This window comes from Cotesia glomerata, linkage group LG5 (assembly GCF_020080835.1).
Source record: "Cotesia glomerata isolate CgM1 linkage group LG5, MPM_Cglom_v2.3, whole genome shotgun sequence".
In the NCBI taxonomy this organism is placed as follows: Eukaryota; Metazoa; Arthropoda; class Insecta; order Hymenoptera; family Braconidae; genus Cotesia; species Cotesia glomerata.
Genome location: NC_058162.1, coordinates 17633264 through 17656447, shown reverse-complemented (window position 1 = coordinate 17656447; position 23184 = coordinate 17633264). Strand labels below are relative to the sequence as shown.

The 23184-nt window shown below is 38.2% G+C and overlaps 1 protein-coding gene across 1 annotated transcript in view; it reads left to right on the top strand.

Annotated features, from left to right (window-relative positions):
* The window catches only part of LOC123266356 (aminopeptidase N), a gene marked incomplete at its 3' end in the record, with an annotated part of 29191 nt that extends 8312 nt beyond the window's left edge, over positions 1 to 20879 (top strand). The window contains 4 exon segments of the mRNA XM_044730595.1: positions 1626 to 1939; positions 18640 to 18798; positions 18867 to 19166; positions 19239 to 20879. Coding sequence (XP_044586530.1) covers positions 1626 to 1939; positions 18640 to 18798; positions 18867 to 19166; positions 19239 to 20879 — 2414 coding nt within the window.
* Positions 20880 to 23184: the final 2305 nt, after the last annotated feature.

Genomic DNA, 23184 nt, shown 5'->3' with positions numbered 1-23184 from the left:
TCTAGACCAGAATACCCCCTTAATGAAATTCGTAAAATCTATTTACCAGGACTTTAAAAAAATTGAAATACACAATGACGCACACCAAGAAAGTTCCAAAATTTTTTTTTTTAATTTTTAAATTTACAACAAATTTTTTTTTAATTTCCGAAAATCATATACAATCATATCGGTTACTTAGATTTTTTAATTGTTTTATTTTATATCTTTTTGTAAAAAAAAAAAAAATTTTTTTTTTTCTTAATAGTCTCATGAACGTGGACTTGGGGTGATTTTTTTTTTACAGTGAAACTGTTTTTGTTAGGATTTCAGTGTTTTTTGTAATTATAATAAAAATTTACAATTGGTACAAACTTAAATCTCGCGTTGGCTGCATTTTTTATAGCAAACTATCCCCTTGAAGCTACAGTTTATGTAAAAATAATTCCAGCGCACCCTGGTGAATGTAGATGCAAGCTGTGAAATGTATTTTTTTAACTGTAGTTTCTTATCTATTGGAGGATTAACATGCATTCTCGAATTATTTAGTCTGTTGCATGTCACTTTTTACATCGAAAAAAAGACAGGATCGAAATTTTTGAGCTTGCTATAATTTGTGCTGATAAAATTTTATAATTTCAAGTAAATAAATTGTTATAATTAAATATAATCAATTAATATCAGTAAAATAGAGTATGAATTACTGTTATAATATAAAATTTAGGAACAAGAAGTACCGCAGAATTAAATAAAATTTTGCAACCTCGAAATACCATTCTGCTTACAGTAAACACACTCGGTAGTCTAGTGCTCCATTTGCAACGGATTTATACGAAACTTGACGCCAGATTTTACCGTATCTGTGGATCTAAGTTTGGTCAAGCCCTTTCGAATAGCGTCAACCGCGATGAAATCGGTCAAGCCGTTCAAACGTTATAAGAGGGTCAAACACACACACACACACACACACACACACACACACACACACACACACACACACACACACACACACACACATATATATATATATATATATATATATATATATATATATATATACATACACACACTCACACACACACGCACACAGACATACTGCCGTCGTCGTAGGACGGTCTACTAAATTAGCATGGATTCTTTCATCATGCATTGATTACTTATTCAAGCAAAATAATTTATTGATGGTAAATTTGTTGCTTTTTTGTTGCTAATTAGTTGCGCCCTCTAGAATATTGTTGCTTGTTTAGATTCCGAGTGTTCAATAATAATATCCGTCCAAGATGGGTCTTGCCGCTGCTAGCTTGACGACGCTGTCGTAGAATAGTCAGAATAGCTTCCGAGGACCTCTGAAGTAGAGATATGATAAGAACTTAATTTTCGAGAATCGGACTGGAACCGATTTTTGAAAATCATTTATTTTCATAGCGGGACGTTAAAAATCTCATTTAATTTATAGGTTTATAAATTCAATACTTAAATATTTTAAATCTATTTACTGACTTAATAGAGAATTTCATAACCAGTCCACCTGAAGATAACACCGTATCATAAAGTTGTGACGAAAATTCATAAATTCAGTATTTCTAATATTTGGTTAGGAAATTAGGGCTATAATCTATTTAATATGTTATTTTTTTTTTTTTAAGGTAACTATTTATGTGAATGTTACAATGGATACTAAAAATATCACTCTCCATGCAACAGATATGCAAATACATTATCAATCAACGACATTGAAGGAATATAATTTTAATCCAAATACAAAAAGCAAGAAAACGGGAAAATGGATTAAAATATTTGATCAAACAAATGACACTGCCAGACAATTTCACATTATCCACAGTAGTGAGACTTTAAAAGCTGGAATGCAATACGTAATAAAATTAAAATTCGTTGGTCATCTGAATGATTATCTCCAGGGCTTCTACCGGAGTTCCTACACTGGAGGAAATAAAACTAGGTAGTCAAAAATTCTAATTTTCAGAATATATGTACCATTCCATACGAAATCGATAGATTTTAAAAAACATATTTTTAACTTCCCGCTAAGAAAATTGAAAATTTTCAAAAATCGGGAAGTTATTGGTTTTACCCCGTTTTTTGAAACGTTTCGAGGTCCTAGGAATCTTCCCTGAATAGCTGTTTCGCCTGGATATGTGACGACTCGACGCAGCGTCATACTAAAACTCGACGCTAACGCCCCTACTCACTAAACCCTAAACCCCTTTTCTTCTTTCCTCTAATCCCTCATGGAAACTGCCGTCAAGCATTACTTCGTGAGAGGAGGATCTAGCTACTGCTCTTCCTTCTGATGGCTAAGGTGTTAACTTCCTTCCTTCTGTCTTCTGGTATTTGATCTTCTTCTTTCGGTGGAACGCAAGTCTGTGGGGACTTCCGTAGTAAAAGTGTTGGTAGCGTTCCAGGTAGCTTCTGATGACAACATTGCTTCCACTAGTAAATCTGGTTGCATTCTCTGGTTGAGGATCCTCTCCAATTCTTCACGCTGTGAATCGAAACAAGGACATACAAAGAAGACGTGCTCCGCATCTTCAGCAACTCCTGGGCAGGACGGGCACTCCGAAGAATCATCGTGCTTAAAGTGGTGGAGATACTTTCGAAAACACCCGTATCCTGACAACATCTGTGTAAGATAGTAATTGACCTCACCGTGATTCCGGTTTAGCCAAATGTCGATCCGAGGTATGAGGCGGTGCATCTACCTACCCTTCACTGCAGCATCTCATTGTAGTTGCCATCGGCCTATGCTGTTCTGCCGTTATTCAATTCTAAGTTCTTCAGGGCTCAGTGCAGTTGACCTTTTTCGTTGGTAAAGGGCCCGTCTTTCCTCTGCTAGTATTCTAAGAGGTAGCGTTCCGGCAATGATGCACACTGCTTTTTCTGATATTGTGCGGAAGGCACTGGCAACTCTCAGGGCGCTATGTCTATAAATTGAACCCGCTTTTCTCCTCGATTATTGCGTCTCTAATGCGTCAGCCCAAATGGATACGTTATATGTGAGCACGGATGTTACTACTGATGACAGCAGTAGTCTTCTGCTCTGCTTTGGTCCACCAACGTTAGGCATCAGTCGTGCTAAGTTTGCTCTAACTACTGATGCTTCAGCAGTCACATGTTCGACTTGTTGCTTGAAATTGAGTCGAGCATCAAGCATCACTCCCAGGTACCGAATGTACGGTTGTGATGTGGTCTCATGTTCTCCAACTTGTAACTTGATCGTTTCCATCACTTTCCTGCTGGTAATGAGCACTGCTTCGGTTTTATACTTAGCTAATTGCAAGTTCACCGTATCCATCCATAAGTCAATCCGTCTAAATGTAATGTCGAAAGCTAGATTTATCTCTTCGAGATGCTTCGCGACAATCACCACGGCCACATCATCTGAATATGCTACCAGTTTCACTTCTGCTGGCAATGCTATTTTCAGGAGACCATCATACATGATGTTCCATAGCAGAGGACCTAGAACTGAGCCTTGTGGTACACCACCAGTAATATCATACTCCTCAGGACCACTTTTTGTGTCATATTTGAGGACTCTGTTTGTGAAGTAGCTTGCAACCATTCTACGCAAATACCCTGGAACTCGTTTTTCTTCGAAGGCGCGCATTACGCAGTCCTAGTTAGCAGAGTTGAAAACATTTTTGATGTCTAATGCAGCCACCAAAAAATACTTTTTTGTGCCGCGATTCCATCTCTTTCCAGCAATCGCATCCTTAGCTGTGTTGACGACCAGTTTGATTGCATCCAGGGTTGACCGTCCTTTTCGGAAACTAAATTGGTTGTCTACCAGGAGTGTATCAACTACTGCTTCTATTCTTTGGTGAATTATCCGCTCTAATATCTTACCCGCCGTGTCTGACATGCAGAGTGGACGGTTAGATGATGGTTTGTCAGGTGGCTTCTTTCCTTTCGGGAGCAGTACAAGTCTTTGCCACTTCCACCTTTCAGGAAAGACTCCTTCCTTGAGACACGCATTGTAGATATCTATGAAAAATGCCGGCGCTGATTTAATAGATGTTTTTAAAGCAATGTTTGGAATTCCATCCAATCCCGGCGCCTTATTATTCCCTACACGGGAATGTATTGCTTATTGATGGCCTTGAGGGAGCTTCGGCTCTAAGGACAAATAAATATATATCTATCTATCTATCTATCTACACGATTGTATGCCTCCATCAATTCTTCCTCTGTGACAGGTGGGATGTCTTAAGGGTCAGGCTGCAGTGACGAATAGATCAACTCACGTTGCTGAGGAAACAACGTACAGACGATTTTCTCTAGTAGTTGTGGACATGTAGGTGACGGCATTGGTTGACATTTCAGGTGGGTCATGACCACCTTGTATGGTCTGCCCCACAGATATTTCTGGACATCTTCGACGAGTTCCTTCCAACAACCTCTTTTGCTATCCTTGATGGCTCGATTCAATTCTCGACAGGCCTTTTTGTACTCTGTCACCAGTTCTGCAGAGTTAGGTCGACGGTAGCCACGCTGAGATATCCTTCTTCTTTTAAAACACTCTTTATGAAGAGCGCTGATGTTATCGTTCCACCAGTGTACCGAAGATCGATGATTCATGTCATGTTTCCGGAGCATACAAGCGTCGTAGGCCTAGGTCACTCTCTTCATTAGCTCTTTTGCTTTCTCATTAGCACTCCCTGTGGTAGTCGGGTCGCTATCTAAGGCTACTATCAAAGTAGCTGAATCAAAAGCTTATACTTTCCATCCAACTGCGTTAGTTTGTCTGGTTGCTCTTCGAGGGTTCTGGCCAGTTGATACTTCCCAAAGGACGGCATAGTGATCGCTGGTAGTGTGGGTGTTAATAACTACCCAAGAAAAGCTTCCTCTCGTAAGACTGCTGCTGACAAACGTAAGATCCACTATAGAGCTTGCCTCTTCTTTTGAATATGTTGGTGTCTCACCAGTGTTAAGGAGGACAACATCTAGTGTGGCCATCGCTTCAAGTAAAGCCTTTCCTCGTGCATTGGTGAACTTGCTGCCCCAGTCTACTGCCCAGGGATTTAAGTCACCTGCTATTGCTACGGAAAAGTGTTGCCTTGCATCTTCGGTTAGACGATCAAGAAAATCGATGAATTGTACCAAAGAAAGACTTGGTGGGGCATAGCAGCTGTAGAAACGAATTCCGTCTACCCATGCTGCTGCGAATCCGGCTTCTTTGTTGTTGACTGCCTTCTGAAATGGTAATTTGTCACAGAACTAAATGACAGCTTTGTTGGTACTGTCCAATTCCCAGGGTTGGGTGCCTAGATGTTTATATGGTTCTGCTATTAGTACTAAGTCTAGCTCCAGTTCGCGCACGGTTTGTATAAGCAAATCATGCGCAGCCTCACGATGATTGAGGTTGAGCTGCAGTATCTTCATGCTCGTATATTTGTCATTTTTTCGAGTAACTCTTTGAAAACCGGGCATCTGTATGTGCCAGCATGGTGGCAGTGTCCTGCACACCTTGATCGTCAGCGTATAATACACATTTGGCTGGATTTTTGCAATCAGCAATCTTGTGTCCTTCTCTTCCGCACCTTATGCAGTGCTTAGATCGGTCGATTTCACTTTTGCACTGTGATCCAAAATGCCCAAAGTGCCAGCATTTGAAGCATTGTATCGGTCTCTTTGTTGCTTTCATTCAGCAGTTGACCGAGTCAATCCTTATTTTGCCGTTTCCTTCCAGTAGCTGTTGTGCTGCAGCTGCTGGTAGTGTCACTGTAGCCGTTTGCGTACCTCTGTAGGCCTTACGGATCTTGATAGCCTCTAGTGGTATTTCGCAAGTTTCTCCGATTTCCGTTTTCAAGGCAGTCTGAATGTCTTCCTTCGTCGGTCATCATCAATATCTTAGATCTCGATGATTAGAGCATCTGGCTTGATCCACTTTCGCGGTTTCTTCCGCTTAGGTTCCAGCCGGGGCTTTTTCGACGCTTGCTTTGGGAGCTGATCTTTCCTTTGCCTTTTCTGTTCTTTTTTAGACTAAACTCGTTGCCAAGCTGACGCTTTCATCTGTTCGTCACTTTGCAGTGCTGCTCTTTGCGGAGGGCTTTTCTTCAGGTCCTTCTTCTTTGTTGCTTGGCTGAATGTTGGGTCTGAAGAGGTTATTTCTTTTCTCTTACCAGGGTTGCCGAAAGTTTCACGCCTGTCTTCAGTGATTGATTCACCGTCACCTTCGGCTCCGGTGTCTATTGCTTCGTCAGTCACGACGACAGCTTGACAGGTTTTCTCCGGTGTAGCTCGGGAAATGCGCTGCAATGATGAGCGCCATTCTTCGTCCAGTTTCTGAAACCTTTGAAGGGCGTTAGCTACACTATTCGTCTTGGACTTTATCTCCTTGTGAATGTTGACCTTTGATTGGACGAAATCATCCAACTCACTGGTCAGCTTTTCAAGGCGTTCGAGCACTTGTGACCGCTTCATTTCAGCGCTTGCGTCAACCGCTGCTTGTTGGGCATGAAGCCCGTTTCCACTCTTGATTGTTTCCTGTAAATTACTCATACTTTTTTTATTTACCAGCGCATCGTACGGAGTGAAACGGGTTGTCATAACTAGGAACAGCTGAACTCTCGGAGATAGTACTCCTACCCCAGTTCTCTAAGGCCTAGTCGACACTTAGCCAGTCCCGGAATACACGGACGGACTAGACTCGCTCGGGGCGGTAAAGATTCCAATCTCTAACACTCACTGCGTACTTTCTGATCAAGGCCCAGAGTGACTGGCTCCTGATCCACTGCTGCAACTTACACCTTGGCAGAGCAAGCTCACATTAGCCGTGCCGCATCGTCGGAAATAATCGACATGGGTTCTGGACACTCCCAGTGAGTTAAAGCAGGGAACGATCGTCTTGCTAGGTCAGTTAGTGTGACCAACCCATTATAGGGGAGTTTTGTCCACAGGAGCGTATTTTATTAGGCTCCTACCCTTTGTACCTCATCAACTAAAAGATTTAGTGTCATCCAAGGACAACGAGCGTTTTCCCATCCACTACGGGGAGACGCGCCTGGTAGCAGTTTCTTCTCTGCCCCGAGTGTATGTGTGTGTGTGTGTGTGTGTGTGTGTGTGTGTGTGTGTGTGTGTATGTGACCCTTTTATAACTTTTGAACAGCTTATCTGAGTTATTGCGGTTGGTGTCATTCTGAGGGCTTGACCAAATTTAGATTTTGAATACACTTTTGACCGATTCGGACCGGTAGATTTTGAGAAATCTCAAAAAAACTACAAAAAAAATTTTTTCAAATGTGATTTTTTTGGAATAACTTTTAAACGGCTATACTGATCGATTATAAGAACTCATTAGCTCTTAACATCAAAAAACCACGCCGATCGCCGCCAGCCCGGTTAAAATCGATTGATTCGTTCATGAGTTATCATTGTCGAAAGAAATCAGAAAAAAGTGTTTTTTTGGAATTACTTCGAAATTTCTCGTTCGATCGATTTAAACTTAAAGATCCGTTATGAGGTTTTAAAAACTGCGTCGAATGCCTCCAACCACGTAAAAAGCGGTTCATTCATTCAAAAGTTATTGCCGTTTGAAAATTCAAAAAATAGTGCTTAATCAAACTTCTATCAGGCTTTTGAGATTGAAGAGCTCAAAAGCTTAGAACAACTAAGTCTTCGAGCTTGAAGAGCTCAAAAACAAAATAAGTGGAATATTGCGTGTTTAGGTATGGAAGTAGCGGGAAGTTGCAGGGATCAACCGTTTTCCTAATTTTTTCTTAAGCTAAATTTTTGACATGTTTTTGTATGTGTCAAAAAGACACTTATACTTGTACATTTTTAACCCTTAATCTTCAAAAGTTTTTGGAGTATGAAATTTTGAAAATTGCAAAAAAATGTAATATGTCAATGTTAAAAAATTCATGACTCGTGATCAAATTATTCTAATTCCATGGATATGCAGTCATTTTTCTCCTCTTGAAATGTAGTTTCTAAAAAAAAAAAATTAGTCAAACGGTTCACCCTAAAGGCCTTCCCTGCAACTTCCCGCTAATTCCATACCTGAGCTGAAAACTCGATTTTTGCAAAACGGGGTGAAAACAATAACTTCCTGATTTTTGAAAATCTTCGATTTTCTTAGCGGGAAGTTAAAAATAATCAAGAGTGAAATTTTTATTTTTCAATGTATTTTTCAAATCTTAACCTTAACTTTTGAGTTATTGTGACGAGGGAAATTTTTAAATATTTTTAAATTTTTACATTAAATAAGTTAGCTGGGGCATTCCATAATGACTGGTGGAACATTTGACTCTGGAATTCCATCAATTAGAAGCTATAATTAAGTGACTGAAACTTATATTGTTTAGTAAAATGTATCTTATAATATAGAAGAACAACTAATTAACATCATCCCTTTGTCAAAAACCTCCATTACTTTTTAAGTTTCTCGTAATTATTATTTGACTGAGTGTGACTAATGGGACATCAAAAAATCCTTCTCTCTTATCGCGGTATACTTAAAGTCCAATTTCAAATCGACCACTAACTTTTTAAAAAATACTTTCTTCTGAATACAAAATTCATCCTACAAACATTCAATATTATAAAAAATTAGACTGATTACCTACGTAAAAACAATTAAAAAAATTTTTAACTTTCTGCTAAAAAAATTGAAAATTTTCAAAAATCGGGAAGTTATTGGTTATACCCCGTTTTTCGAAAATCGAGTTTTCATCAGATCTCGACGTTTTGAGGTCTTAGGAAGCTTTCCTGACTATTTCCGCGAGGGTGTCACTATGTATGTGTGTGTGTATGTGTGTGTGTGTGTGTGTGTGTGTGTGTGTGTGTGTGTGTTTTTTTTTTTTTTTTTTTTTTAGGGGGAGGAATCCTTTTTACGGATTCTAGGCATAGCTGTTTGGCCTGGATATGTGGCGACTCGACGCAGCGTCATACTAAAACTCGACACTAACGCCCCTACCCACTAAACCCTAAACCCCTTTTCCTTCTTTCCTCTAATCCCTCATGGAAACCGCCGTCAGGCATTACTTCGTGAAGGGAGGATCTAGCTACTGCTCTTCCTTCTGGTGGCTAAGGTGTTAACTACCTTTCTTCTATCTTCTGCTATTTGCTCTTTTTCTTTCGGTGGAACGCAAGTCTTTAAGGACTTCTGTTGCAAACGTGTTGGTAGTGTTCCAGGCAGCTTCTGATGACAACATTGCTTCTACTAGTGAATCTGGTTGCATTCTCTGGTTCAGGATCCTCTCCAGTTCTTCACGCTGTGGATCGAAACGAGGACATACAAAGAAGACGTGCTCCGCGTCTTCAGCAGCTCCTGGGCAGGACGGGCACTCTGAAGAGTCATCGTACTTAAAGCGGTGTAGATACTCTGGAAAACACCCATGTCCCGACAACATCTGCGTAAGATAGTAATTGACCTCACCGTGATTCCGGTTAAGCCAAATGTCGATCCGAGGTATGAGACGGTGCGTCCACCTACACTTCTCTGCAGCATCCCATTGTAGTTGCCATCGGCCTATGCTCTTCTGCCGTTCTTCAATTCTAAGTTCTTCAGGGATCAGTGCAGTTGACCTTTTTCGTTGGTAAAGGGCCCGTCTTTCCTCTGCTAGAACTCTAAGAGGTAGGGTTCCAGCAATGACGCACACTGCTTCTTCTGATATAGTGCGGAAGGCACTAGCTACTCGTAGGGCACTCAGACGATATACTGGTCCAGCCTTTCTCCATGATTCTTGTGTCTTTAATGCGTCGGCCCAAATGGATATTCCGTAAGTGAGCACCGATATGACTACTGATGACAATAATAGCCTCCTGCTCTGTTTTGGGCCTCCGACGTTCGGCATCAGTCGTGCGAGACTAGCCCTCACTACTGACGCTTTGGCACTGACATGTTCCACTTGCTGCTTGAAGTTGAGTCGGGCATCAAGCATCACTCCCAAATATCGGATATAAGGTTGTGATGTGATTTCTTGTTCGCCGACTTTCAGCTTAATGGTCTCTACCACTTTTCTGCTGGTAATAAGTACTGCCTCAGTCTTGTGTTGCGCCAGTTGCAGGTTCACTGCGTCCATCCACCGGTTAACGTGCTCAGAAGTGAGATCGAACATATGATTTATCTCGTCAAGGTGTTTGGCAACGATCACTACGGCTACGTCATCTGCATATGCTACGAGTTTGACGTTTCTTGGCAGAGTTAGTCTTAATAGACCGTCATACATAATGTTCCACAGGAGCGGGCCTAGAACTGAACCTTGTGGTACCCCTCCAGTAATATCATACTCCCTCGGACCGTCCTTCGTGTCATACTTCAGGACCCTGTTTTCAAAGTAGCTTGCTACGATCTTACAGGCCTCCAGTAGTTCTTCTTTAGTGACAGGTGGAATGTCGTCCAGTTCGCCTGGCGCCAACTGGTAATCGAAGTTGCGTTGCTGTGGGAACAGTGCAGTGACGATTTTCTGAAGAAGTTGAGGACACGTAGGTGATGGCATTTGTTGTTTTTTCAGGTGGGTCATAACCACCTTATAAGGCCTACCCCACACGTCTTTATCCACTTCGTATATAAGCTCTTTCCAGCATCTTCTTTTGCTCTCTTTGATGGCTTTATTCAGTTCACGACGCACTTTTTTGTACTCTGCGATCAGCTCCGCAGAGTTAGGTCGTCGATAGCCACGCTGGGATATTCTTCTTTTCTTTAGACACTCTTTCCGATGAACACTGATGTGGTCGTTCCACCAGTGCACTGCCGGCCGTTGGCTTATGCTGTGTTTCCGGACCATACTGGCGTCACAGGCCTGGACAACTCTTTTCATCAGGTCCTTGGTCATTTCTTCTGCGGATCCAGTAGTAATCGGTTCACTATTAAGGGCTATTACCAATGTGCTTGTGTCAAAAGGCTTCACTTTCCATCCAATGGTATTGAGTGACTTGATTGGTCTTCTTGTATTCCGGTCATGTGATATTTCCCAGAGAATTGCCTTGTGGTCACTGGCTGTGTAAATATCCATCACCTTCCAGTCGTATTTCCCACTGATGAGGCTGCTGCTGACGAAAGTGAGATCTACGATAGAGCTTGCTTCTCCTTTAGTATAGGTTGGCGTATCACCACTGTTGAGCTGGACTACATCTAGTGTAGAGAAAGCTTCTAGGAGTGCTTTTCCTCGCGCATTTGTCTGCTTGCTGCCCCAGTCTACTGCCCAGGAGTTGAAGTCACCGGCAATCGCGACCGGATAATGCTGCTTGGCGTCCTCGGTCAGTTTGTCCAAGAATTCAGTGAATTCAACAATGGATAGGCTAGGTGGTGCATAACAGCTGTAGAAACAGATGCTGTTAACTGTTGCTGCTACAAAGCCAGCATTATCATTGTTAACTACACTCTGGAAGGGATGCTTACCACAAGACCAGATGACAGCCTTGGTGGTGCTGTCAGATTCCCAAGGCTGGGTATTCAGGTATCTGTATGGCTCTGCTATCATTACTAAGTCTAACTCTAGTTCTCTTGCTGTTTGCATAAGCAGATCATGTGCAGCTTCGCAATGGTTTAGGTTTAGCTGCAATATCTTCATGTCTGTTTGTTTGTTATCTTCTGGAGTGCCTCTTTAAATACTGGGCACCTGGATGCGCCGGCATGATGAGCCGAGTTCTCCGCACTTTGATCCGCGCATAATACACATTTCGCTGGGTTTTTGCATTCAGCAATCTTGTGTCCCTCTTGTCCGCACCTAATACATAGCTTAGACCGATCCACATTGCTCTTGCACTGGGATCCAAGATGTCCAAAGTGCCAGCACTTGAAACATTGGATTGGTCTCCTCGTAGCTCTGATTCGGCAGTTGGTCCAGCCGATCCGGACTTTACCGCTTCCTGTCAATATCTTGCGCGCTGCAGCTGCTGGTAGTGTCACAACAGCTGTCTGAGTACCTCTGTAGGCCTTATGAATCTTAATTGTCCCTAGTGGTATCTCGCAGGTTTCTCCGATTTCCATTTGCAAGGCAGCCTGAATATCCTCCTTGGTTGTGGTACCGTCAAGATCTCGGATTTCGACGTCTTCTTGTGGCCCTTTGCAGATTACCTTCGCGTCTTCTTGGAGGATATCCGCGATGGTCTTCTGTAAGGCTTGGCCTCGGTCAGCGCTCTTCCTCGAAAGCGTAATCAGCAAGCTCCCGGTCCTAGTTCTTTGGATCTTATCCACTGTAGTACGGACCTGTTCGTCAGGGACGTCCTGCTTTATTCGCTTCAGAATTTCAGCATACTTTGCCGTCTCTGCGGGGCGGATGATCAGTGCGTCCGGCCTGATCCGTTTGCGCGGTTCTTTCCGATTAGGCTCTGGCCTGGACTCCTTCGGCGGTTGCTTCTGGAGCTTTTCTACTGCTTGCTCTCTCTTGGACTTCCTTGACTGGACTTTTTGCCATTCATTCACCTCCTTTTCTCCGCCGTTCTGTGTTACCGCGTTTTTCGGGGGACTTGGTTTAAGGTCCTTCTTCTTAGTACGGCTGGTCATTGAGTCTGGGGAATTTCGTTCTTTCCTTTTCCCGGGCCTGATATCAGTTCCAGTTTCCTCTCCGTCTTCGACAACTGACTCGACGTCACCCTCGCCACCTGTGTCCATCTCCTCGACAAACGTGTCGGCTTTTGCTGGTGAAACCGCTGTCACACTCGTCTTCATCACGATATTACCGTGTTGTTGTTGGATCTCCTGCCATTCTTGGTCCAATTTTTTGAACCTTCTCAGGGCACTGCAGATGTTCGTCGACTTCGACTTGATCTCCTTGTGGACATTTTGCTTGGTTTGGAGAAAGTCCTGCAGTCCACTGACTAGCTTCTCCAGATGTGCCAGCGCATCTGTCCTCTTCATCTTTGCACTAAGTAGCAGTGCGTCTTGCTGGGCATGAGGCCCGTTTTCACTCTTGTTTGTTTCCTGTGCATTACTCATACTTTTTAATTTACCAGCGCATCGTACGGAGTGGAGCGGGTTGCCATAACTAGGAACGGGTGTACCCTCGGAGATAGTACTCCTACCCCAGTTCCCTGAGGCCTAGCCGACACTTAGCCAGTCCCGGAATACACGGACGGACTAGACTCGCTCGGAGCGGTGAAGATTCCGATCTCTAACACTCACTGCGTACTTCCTGATCAAGGCCCGAAGTGGCTGGCTCCTGATCCACTGCTGCAACTTATACCTCGGTGGAGCAAGCTCACATCAGCCGTGGCCTGCATCGTCGGAAACTACGATACAGGTTCCGATCACTCCCAGTGGGTCACAGCAGAGAACGATCGTCTTGTTAGGTCAGTTAGTGCGACCAACCCATTAAAGGGGAGTTTTGTCCACGGGAGCGTATTTTGTTTGGTTATTTTGCTTGGCTCCTACCCACTGTACCTCATCAACTAAGAGACTAAGTGTCATCCAAGGACAGCGAGCGTTCTCCCATCCGCTCGGGGAGACGCGCCCGGTAGCAGTATCTCTTCTGCCCCGAGTGTATGTGTGTGTGTGTGTGTGTGTGTGTGTGTGTGTGTGTGTGTGTGTGTGTGTGTGTTAGTATGTAAACCCCTTATAACTTTTGAACGGATGAACCGATTTCATCGCGGTTGGTGCTTTTCGAAAGGGCTTCGCTAAACTTAGATTTCCTGGTAATTTGAACCGATTCGGACCGATCGATTTTGAGAAATTTGAAGAAATCTAAAAAAAAATAGGAAAAAAAATTTTTTCTGAAGTGGTTTTTTTGGGATAACTTTCAAACGGCTTAACTGATCGATACTAAAAACTAATCAGCTCTCAACCTTGAAAAACCACGTCGATCGCCGCCAATCCGGTCAAAATCGGTTTATTCGTTCGAGAGATATCGTGAACGAAAGAAAACCGAAAAAAGTGTTTTTTTGGAGTTACTCCGAAATTTATAGTTTGACCAATTAAATTAGAAATTCTTTATGGAGCTTAAAAAACTGCGTAGAATGCCGCCAGCCCCGTAAAAATCGAATCATTCATTCGAAAGTTATTGCGGTTTGAAAATTCAAAAAATAGTGTTCTATGAAACTTCTATCAGACTTTTGAGCTTGAAGAGCTCAAATGAATAGAAATACCATCTTTCTGAGCTCAGCGAGCTCAAAATATCAGATAAATTTTATTTTGAGCTCAAAAATCTCAAAAACGTCATAAGTACAATTTTAAGCGCTCAGGTATGGAATTAGTGGGAAGTTGCAGGGAAGGCCTTTAGGGTGAACCGTTTGACTAATTTTTTTTTTTTTAGAAACTACATTTCAAGAGGAGAAAAATGACTGCATATCCATGGAATTAGAATAATTTGATCACGAGTCATGAATTTTTTAACATTGACATATTACATTTTTTTGCAATTTTCAAAATTTCATACTTCAAAAACTTTTGAAGATTAAGGGTTAAAAATGTACAAGTATAAGTGTCTTTTTGACACATACAAAAACATGTCAAAAATTTAGCTTAAGAAAAAATTAGGAAAACGGTTGATCCCTGCAACTTCCCGCTACTTCCATACCTAAACACGCAACATTCTACTTATTTTGTTTTTGAGCTCTTCGAGCTCGAAGACTTAGTTGTTCTAAGCTTTTGAGCTCTTCAAGCTCAAAAGCCTGATAGAAGTTTGATTAAGCACTATTTTTTGAATTTTCAAACGGCAATAACTTTTGAATTGAGCTCAAAGAGCTCAAAAGCATAGAAAAGGTATCTTTTTGAGCTTGGAGAGCTCAAAACAACACACAGATTGTATTTTTCAGCTCGAAGAGCTCAAAAAAGCGGCCAGGTATTGACGGAATTAGCGGAAAGTTGCAGGGATGGCCTTTAGGGTCAACCGTTTTCCTTAATTTTTTTATTGTGATTGGTAAGACAAGTACAAAATATCTACATCAAATTGTTTATTAAAAAGACTTTTATATCATTTCAACCTTAGAAAATCAATTGTTTATATATTTAACAATAAATTATTTAGGATAATTAAAAAAAACTAATTAAAAAACACAAATAAAGGATTTAGCATCCTAACAACACGATTTTGATAAACTTAGGTGTTAATTAATAACGAACAAAAAAATTTGTTTTTAAAACTATAATAATAAGTATGTTAGTTAATAACAAGCATGAAATGAATTTGTTCTTAAAAATATTAAAACAACATTTGACCCGGATACAAGTTAGTACAGCTGAAAAGTATCTAGGAGAGAAAAATAGATTTTCTTATTTATTAAAAAAAAATTTCTTTACCAATTAGTAAAATATAAACTTTTAATAATAAATTAGAACTAAATTAGATTTAATTAAAGAAATTTTGTAATTTTTGTCATTTTCTCATTTCTCATGGAATGCCCCTCTTCGAGCTCAAAAGTATGATGGCAGTTTAAAAAAACAATATTCTTTAAATTTCCAAACGGAAATTACTTTTAAATAAATAAACCGATTATCACGTGGTTGACAGCATTCGATGCAATTTTTCGAATCCTATGATTAACTTCTGAACACAAATTGATCAGACTAAAGTTTTAGGAGCAATTCGAATAAATCTCTTATTTAAATTTTTTTCGTCAACGATATCTCACGAACAAATTAACTGATATTGAACAACCCAGCGGCGATCAACGTGGTTTTTTTTATGTTAAAAGCAAATTAGTTTTTAGAATCGATCAGTTAAGCTGTTTAAAAGTTATTCCAAAAAAACAATTTAAAAAAATTTTTTTCACCGTTTTTTTAGATTTTTCAAAAATCGACTGGTCCGAATCGGTTGAAATTGTATTCAAATTCTGAATTTGGTCTAACTAACCACGATCAAATGGCTTAAGCCGTTCAAAAGTTATGAGAGGTTTACATCCACACACGCACACTCACACACACACACACACACACACACACACACACACACACACACACACACACACACACACCTGCGGCAGAGGAGAAACTGCTACCAGGCGCGTCTCCCCGAAGCGGATGGGAAAACGATCGCTGTCCTTGATGACACTAGGTCAAAAATTTTTTGTTGGCGGATTCTTGAAGGGCATTAAATTTCCTACGAAATCACGCCTGGTTCTATTTTTTAAAGTCAAAAATTCATATATTTACTGGTCATGAAAATTTAACGAAAAATCAAAATAAGCAATTTTAGGCATTTATTGTTAGAAATTTTTATATTTAAGGAAATAAATTACTTTGAAATGAGATAAGTAAGGGGAGGGGGAGTATACGAGTATTATTCATGTAAAAGCGTGGTTCAACGCTTCTTGTCCGATAAGCGTTCCAGCTCAAGTCTTAGATTTCTTGAAAAAGTTAATTAATTATAAAAATATTAATAAAAAAATTTCGAATGCTACTATAACAAAATTTTTGCGACATTTATGGTATCTGGCAGAAAAACTTGCTGCTATGTCATTTTTCGATTCTAGTATTAGTTTTGAAGTTAAAAAAAATGGTAAACGCGATCAAAAAGGAAGAGAACAAAATTTGTGATAAAATAACTGATGTCTTTGAAACAAATCGAGTCAAGTTGATTTTTAGATAATATTATTCTTTTTTCACCAATTTTGTTCTCTTCCCGTTCGATCGCGTTAATTATTTTTTTTTTAAGTTCTAAACTAATACTTAAATCGAAAATTGACATAGCAGCAAGTTTTTCTGTCAGATACCATAAATATCGCAAAAATGTTGATCCAGTAGCATTCGAAATTTTTTTATTAATATTTTTATAATCAATTAACTTTCTTAAGAAAACTGTCTTGAGCTGGAGCGCTTACCAAACAAGTAGCTTCAAACCACTCTTTTGCATAAATAATATTTGTATCTTCTCTTCTCTACTTATCTCATTTCAAAGTAATTTATTTCCTTAAATATAAAAATTTCTAACGATAAATGTCTAAAATTGCTTATTTTGATTTTCCGTTAAATTTTCATGACCAGTAAATATATGAATTTTGGACTTAAAAAAATGGAACCAGGCATGGTTTTGTAGGAAATTTAATGCCCTTCAAGAATCCGCCATCAAAAACTTTTAATCTCTAGCGGTTTAAAAGTTATATTATTTTTAATGAAAAAGATTTTTTTACGTGTTATTTAAATGGGAAACTTTGTTTTGTCGAAAACTATCCACTTAAGATAGTTTCCGTAATTATTTTGAAAATTATGATTAATTTGGGATTAGGATATTAAATAAAATATACGTCGATTTGTTGGGGAATAAAATAAAGATTTATTTATCCCCAGAGGAGGAAAACTCAGTTGGGCTGAGAAAAAACCTCCTCGAATGAAAAAATGTACAAGTAAGAACGCAAAGCGTGTAGTGCGAATGAAAAAATATGTGTAAATTGCCGTCGCAAACAACACAAACGAGGTGAGCTCAACCGCTTTAGAAAAGCAAATGGTATTAATTCAGAATTAATGAATTGACGCTAGCTTTTAAGCTAGCTAGAGTCAATTTATAGTGAAATACTAATTAATTGACGTAAAATGTCAGTGCAGAGACTGATTGATTGATTAGAATTATTAGTGTAGGAACTAATTAGATAATTCGATATCAGAATCGAATTGTTGATAAAATTTGATTTGATAGAATGATGATTAAATATTTAGCAATGAATTTAATATAATTTATTACAAATATTGCGTGTTAACTATGGATTGACTAAAGCCGCGTTGCTGATGCAATCCTTTGTTGAAATGGCGCGTAATGACCGCGTGGCGTCACTTATTAATTTTAATTAATTTAATTCACTGAACAGTTACTAATGATTTTTAATGATTTGAGAATTTAATTGGTAATTGAAGTTAATGAAATTAATAGTATTTAATGAATATTTTAAGTGTTCAAGTAAATGCGTAGTATAAGTGATAAATCAGAACACGATTGACACAGAGTAGTCGTACTAGTACAAGCGTCCAAGCACAACTGCTTGCCGCCGACCACGTGAGCCGGCTTCTCTCCTGCTAACCAAGGCGCGCATGAGCGACAGCCATGGTGTGACACGATTTTTCACGAGTTGGAGCGATCAAGCCCGAAGGCGCAACTCCTCTTATAAATTTTTATTAAATGTCTTTTCTATCGGTTAAACAAACTTTGAATGCTCACTGACACCTCTCAAAATTAAGCTAAAAATCCTTCATTGCAGGGGAATTTTTTTTTTTCATGTATAGGTTCATTTTAACCCATAAATTCGAAAGATTCGCTTTTTTGGCTTACCCTAATATACATACATACATACATGCACCATTGTGTAAATCGTCAGGCAAGCTTCCTATGACCTCAAAACGTCGAGATCTGATGAAATCTCGATTTTCGAATAACGGGATAAAACGAATCACTTCCCGATTTTAGAAAATTTTCAATTTTTTTAGTGGAAAATTAAAATAATTGAAATAATGCGAATTTCACTTTTTTATAATTTTCTGCAAATACTACACTTTAAGAGAAAAAATGACTCCATAATCGTTGAATTATAAAAAGTTGATCGAGTTGTAAATTTTTTAACTGCTACATATCACTATTTTTTTGAAATTTTTACAAATTCATAATTTAAAAACTTTTGGAAATCAAGGGCTTAAACTTTACAGTGAAATATCTTTTGACACATACAAAAAGATGTCATAATTCAACTAAATAGAAAAATGTGATTTTTTGAATTCGATGATTACGTATGGAATGACCCATACATAAATGTTGAAATTGATATTAATTATAGATGGATTGCAACTACCCAATTTCAAGCAACTGATGCTCGTCGTGCTTTTCCGTGTTTCGATGAACCATCATTGAAGGCTAAATTTCAAATAAGTATTGCGCGACCTTCACACATGGTTTCTGTGTCGAACATGCCGCGCATCGGTAAACCTGAACCAGCGTAAGTTGTTTCAATTATTATAAATAATAGTAACGTTTAACATTTAATTAGGGTATTGTTTTTTATAGACGTGAAATGGCAACGTATGTATGGGATCATTATGAAAAATCAGTACCAATGTCAACTTATTTGGTTGCTTTTTTAGTTACTGATTTTGATGTTTTAAAGACCTCTGATAATTTTTTCGGTGTTTGGGCACGTAAAGAAGCTATAGAACAAGCACGTTACAGTTTGGATATAGGGCCAAAAATACTTAAGTATTATGAAGATTATTTTAAAATAAAATTTCCCCTTCCAAAATTAGATATGGTTGCAATACCAGATTTTGCGGCTGGCGCTATGGAAAATTGGGGCCTTATTACTTATAGGTAAGCTAACATATACATGATCATTATATCAAACGCAGGTGATAAATTCTTTGTATTCTATGTTTTTACCAGAGAAACAGCAATGTTGTTTCAAGATGGCATATCAACCAGTAATAGTCAACAACGTGTAGCTACTGTAATAGCTCATGAATTAGCTCATCAGTGGTTTGGTAATTTAGTAACACCCAGTTGGTGGTCAGATCTTTGGTTGAATGAAGGATTCGCTAGTTATGTGGAGTATATTGGCGTTGATTCTGTTGAGCCGGATTGGAAAATACTTGAGCAATTTGTAACTTACGAAGTACAAAATGTATTTAATCTAGATGCATTAGCATCATCACACCCAATATCTATTGAAGTAGGACATCCAGATGAAATAAGCGAAATATTTGATCGTATTTCTTACGGAAAAGGAGCTTCAATAATTCGGATGATGGATCATTTCTTAACAACAAATATATTTAAGCAAGGATTAACTAATTATTTAATAGAAAAAGCATACGGTAATTCTGAACAAAATGATCTTTGGAATGCATTAACAGATGAAGCACATAAAAATAATGTGTTACCATCGGAGGTTACAGTTAAAAAAATCATGGATACTTGGACTCTTCAAACAGGTTTTCCAGTTGTTACTGTTGTTCGTGACTATAAATCCGGTAGTGTTTATTTAACTCAAGAACGATTTATGCTTCAAAATAGTACAACTACAGTTACAATGGTGGGTACAAATGAAGAAATGAAAGATGAAAATGAAAAAGAAGCTTTATGGTGGATACCAATAACGTATACAACTGAAGCTATCAAAAATTTTAATAGTACGAAACCATCAAACTGGATGAATGCTAAATATTCATTGACGCTACAAAATATTGATGCATCTAATAATCAATGGATTATATTTAATATATTAGAAACCGGATTTTATCGTGTTAATTATGATAACGAAAATTGGCAATTAATTATAAGACAGTTAAATGATCGTGAGAATTATAAAGATATTGCAACAATAAATCGCGGACAATTAATTGATGATGCGCTTAATTTAGCACGTGCTGGTAGAATTGATTATTCAACGGCTCTTGATGTCACTACATATTTAAGGCATGAAACAGAATACATTCCATGGAAATCAGCTTTGACAGCTCTCAATTACATAGACAATATGTTAAATAAATACCAAGGTTATGACAGATTTAGAGTCTACATTGTTAGACTTTTAGATAATGTTTATCGCAAAGTAGGTTTTAAGGATATGTCTGGGGATCCACAACTAACTGTTTTTACTCGCATTGATATTCTTTTATGGGCCTGTACATTTGGTCATGATGACTGTGTTCGTAATGCCGTTATGCAATTTCAAAATTGGCGTAATTCACCTGATCCAGATGCGAATAATCCTATTTCACCAAATTTAAAGAGTGTTGTTTACTGTACAGCTATTAAAACAGGTGGACAAGCTGAATGGGACTTCGCATGGGAACGTTATAGAAAAACAAATGTTGGATCTGAAAAAGATATACTCATGTATGCACTGGGTTGTGCTAGAGAGCCATGGATATTGAGTCGGTATCTTGAATGGGCAACTACAGAAAATTCTGGAATTAGAAAGCAAGATATATCACGTGTATTCAGTGCTGTTGCTAATAATCCTATTGGTCAACCACTTGTTTTTAGTTTTCTGCGAAATCAATGGGCTCGCTTAAAAAAATTGTAAGTTATTTTCTTCCATCTTAATGAATACTTATTATGATCAACAGACTCGATAGAGTCTGGCACCAAGTTCCGTTCTCAAGCCAGACTCAACACTCAGACTACCGAGTGTGTATATACCGTAAGCAGAACGGTTTTTTGAGGTTATAAATTTATTTTGATTTTTTTTTATATGCTATTTTATAATAGTAGTTAATGCTTTTTATTACGCGTATTACTTGATTATTATTAATTATGTTTATAATTTCTATTTAAAATTATTAAAAATAATCAGCACAAACTATAGCGACCCAGATTTTTAGATTTTAACTTTTTTCGTATGTAAAAAGCGGACGGCCAGAGACTAAATAATATAAGGATGCATGCTAATCTTATAATAGATGGAAAACTACAGTGAAAAAAAGATATTTGACTGCTTGCAATTACACACGCCAGGCGGCGCAAGAATAACTTTTACATGAACTATAGCTGAAAGGGGATAATTTGCCACCGGAAATGTATCAAGTTAAAATTGTCAATTTTTATTATAATTACAAAAAATACTGAAATCCGTACAAAGACAGTTTCACTGTAAAAAAAATCGCGCCGTCCACGTTCATAAGACTATTGAGAAAAAAAAATTTTATTTCTTTACAAAAAGATATAAAACAAAAAATTAAAAAATCCAAATAACCGATATGGTTGTATATGATTTTCGGAAATTAAAAAAAATTTTGTTGTAAATTTAAAAATTCAAAGAAACAATTTTGGAACGTACTTGGTGTGTGTCATTGTGTACTTCAATTTTTTTTTAAAGTCCTAGTAGATAGATTTTAGGAATTTAATAAAAAGAGAAATATTTCGTAACCACACACACTGAATACGTTCCAAAATTGTTTCTTTTAATTTTTAAATTTACAACAAATTTTTTTTTAATTTCCGAAAATCATATACAACCATATCGGTTACTTGGATTTTTTAATTTTTTATTTTATCTCTTTTTGTAAAGAAATAAATTTTTTTTTTCTCAATAGTCTTATGAACGTGGACTTGGCGCGATTTTTTTACAGTGAAACTGTTTTTGTACGGATTATTATTACACTTGTGTTTTGTTAAATTTTATTTTAGCTACAACACAGATAGAAAGGATATCTTAATTCAATTGAAAAACTCGCTTCCTTGCTTTTCTTTTGAACTAAAAACAAAATCCGTACTTGATGAAAGGAAAAAAAATTTTTTGCGTCAAGAGTTGAAAATGTTTAGAAACAGGAAAATTATTAAAGTGAAAAAATTAATTTCTAAAACCAAGAAAAAAATTTCTTGTGACAATTAATTTCAATCTCAAGTGAAGAACTCCTTATTCTAAAATCTAGAAATACCTCATTTGGCGAAAGATCATTTAACTAGATGTAAAGATAGATGAAATCTATCAAATTTGTCAAGAATTTCATTCAACTACTTTCAGTATAAACTATCATTTGTGTAGTTTTAATGATTTTTTCACATAATTCTGTGATTTTGAAAATTTTCAAAAATTTTTCAATAAACGTATTTCGGCTTTTTTTCTTCAAACAATTTTTAAGCTGTAAAAGATAGCTTAAATCTATCAAATTTATTCCAAAATTCACATAATTATCTTCAATTAGAGCTATTATTAATCGCTTTATGATACTTCAATTATTTCGTAGTTGGGAAATCTAAAAAAAAAAATAATTTTTAGCTTTATCGTCAAATAACATTCATATATTACAATTCCTCTTTTCTAAATAGTGTTTTTGTCAATATTCAATCAAGAAATCTACCTATCCATGTCAGGTGTGGCAGAATGGCGCTTTTTTAACTTTCCACTAAGAAATTTGAAAATTTTCAAAAATCGGGAAGTTATTGGTTTTACCCCGTTTCTTAAAAATCGAGTTTTCGTCAGATCTCGACGTTTTAAGGTCCTAGAAAGCTTTCCTGACTATTCCCGTGGTGATGTCACCGTATGTGTATGTGGGTGTGTGTGTGTGTGTGTGTGTGTGTGTGTGTGTGTGTGTGTGTGTGTGTGTGGGTGTGTTTTTTTTTCGGGGGGGGGGGGAATTCTTTTTACGGATTCTAGGCATAGCTGTTTGGCCTGGATATGTGGCGACTCGACGCAGCGTCATACTAAAACTCGACGCTGACGCCCCTACCCACTAAACCCTAAACCCCTTTCTCTTCTATCCTCTGATCCCCCATGCTTGTAGTACCATAAGCCGTAAGGCATTTCTTCGCAGGGGGAGGAATTAGCTGCCGCTTTCTTTCACTTCTGGTGGCTAAAGAATGTTATTTCTTCCTTCAGATTCTG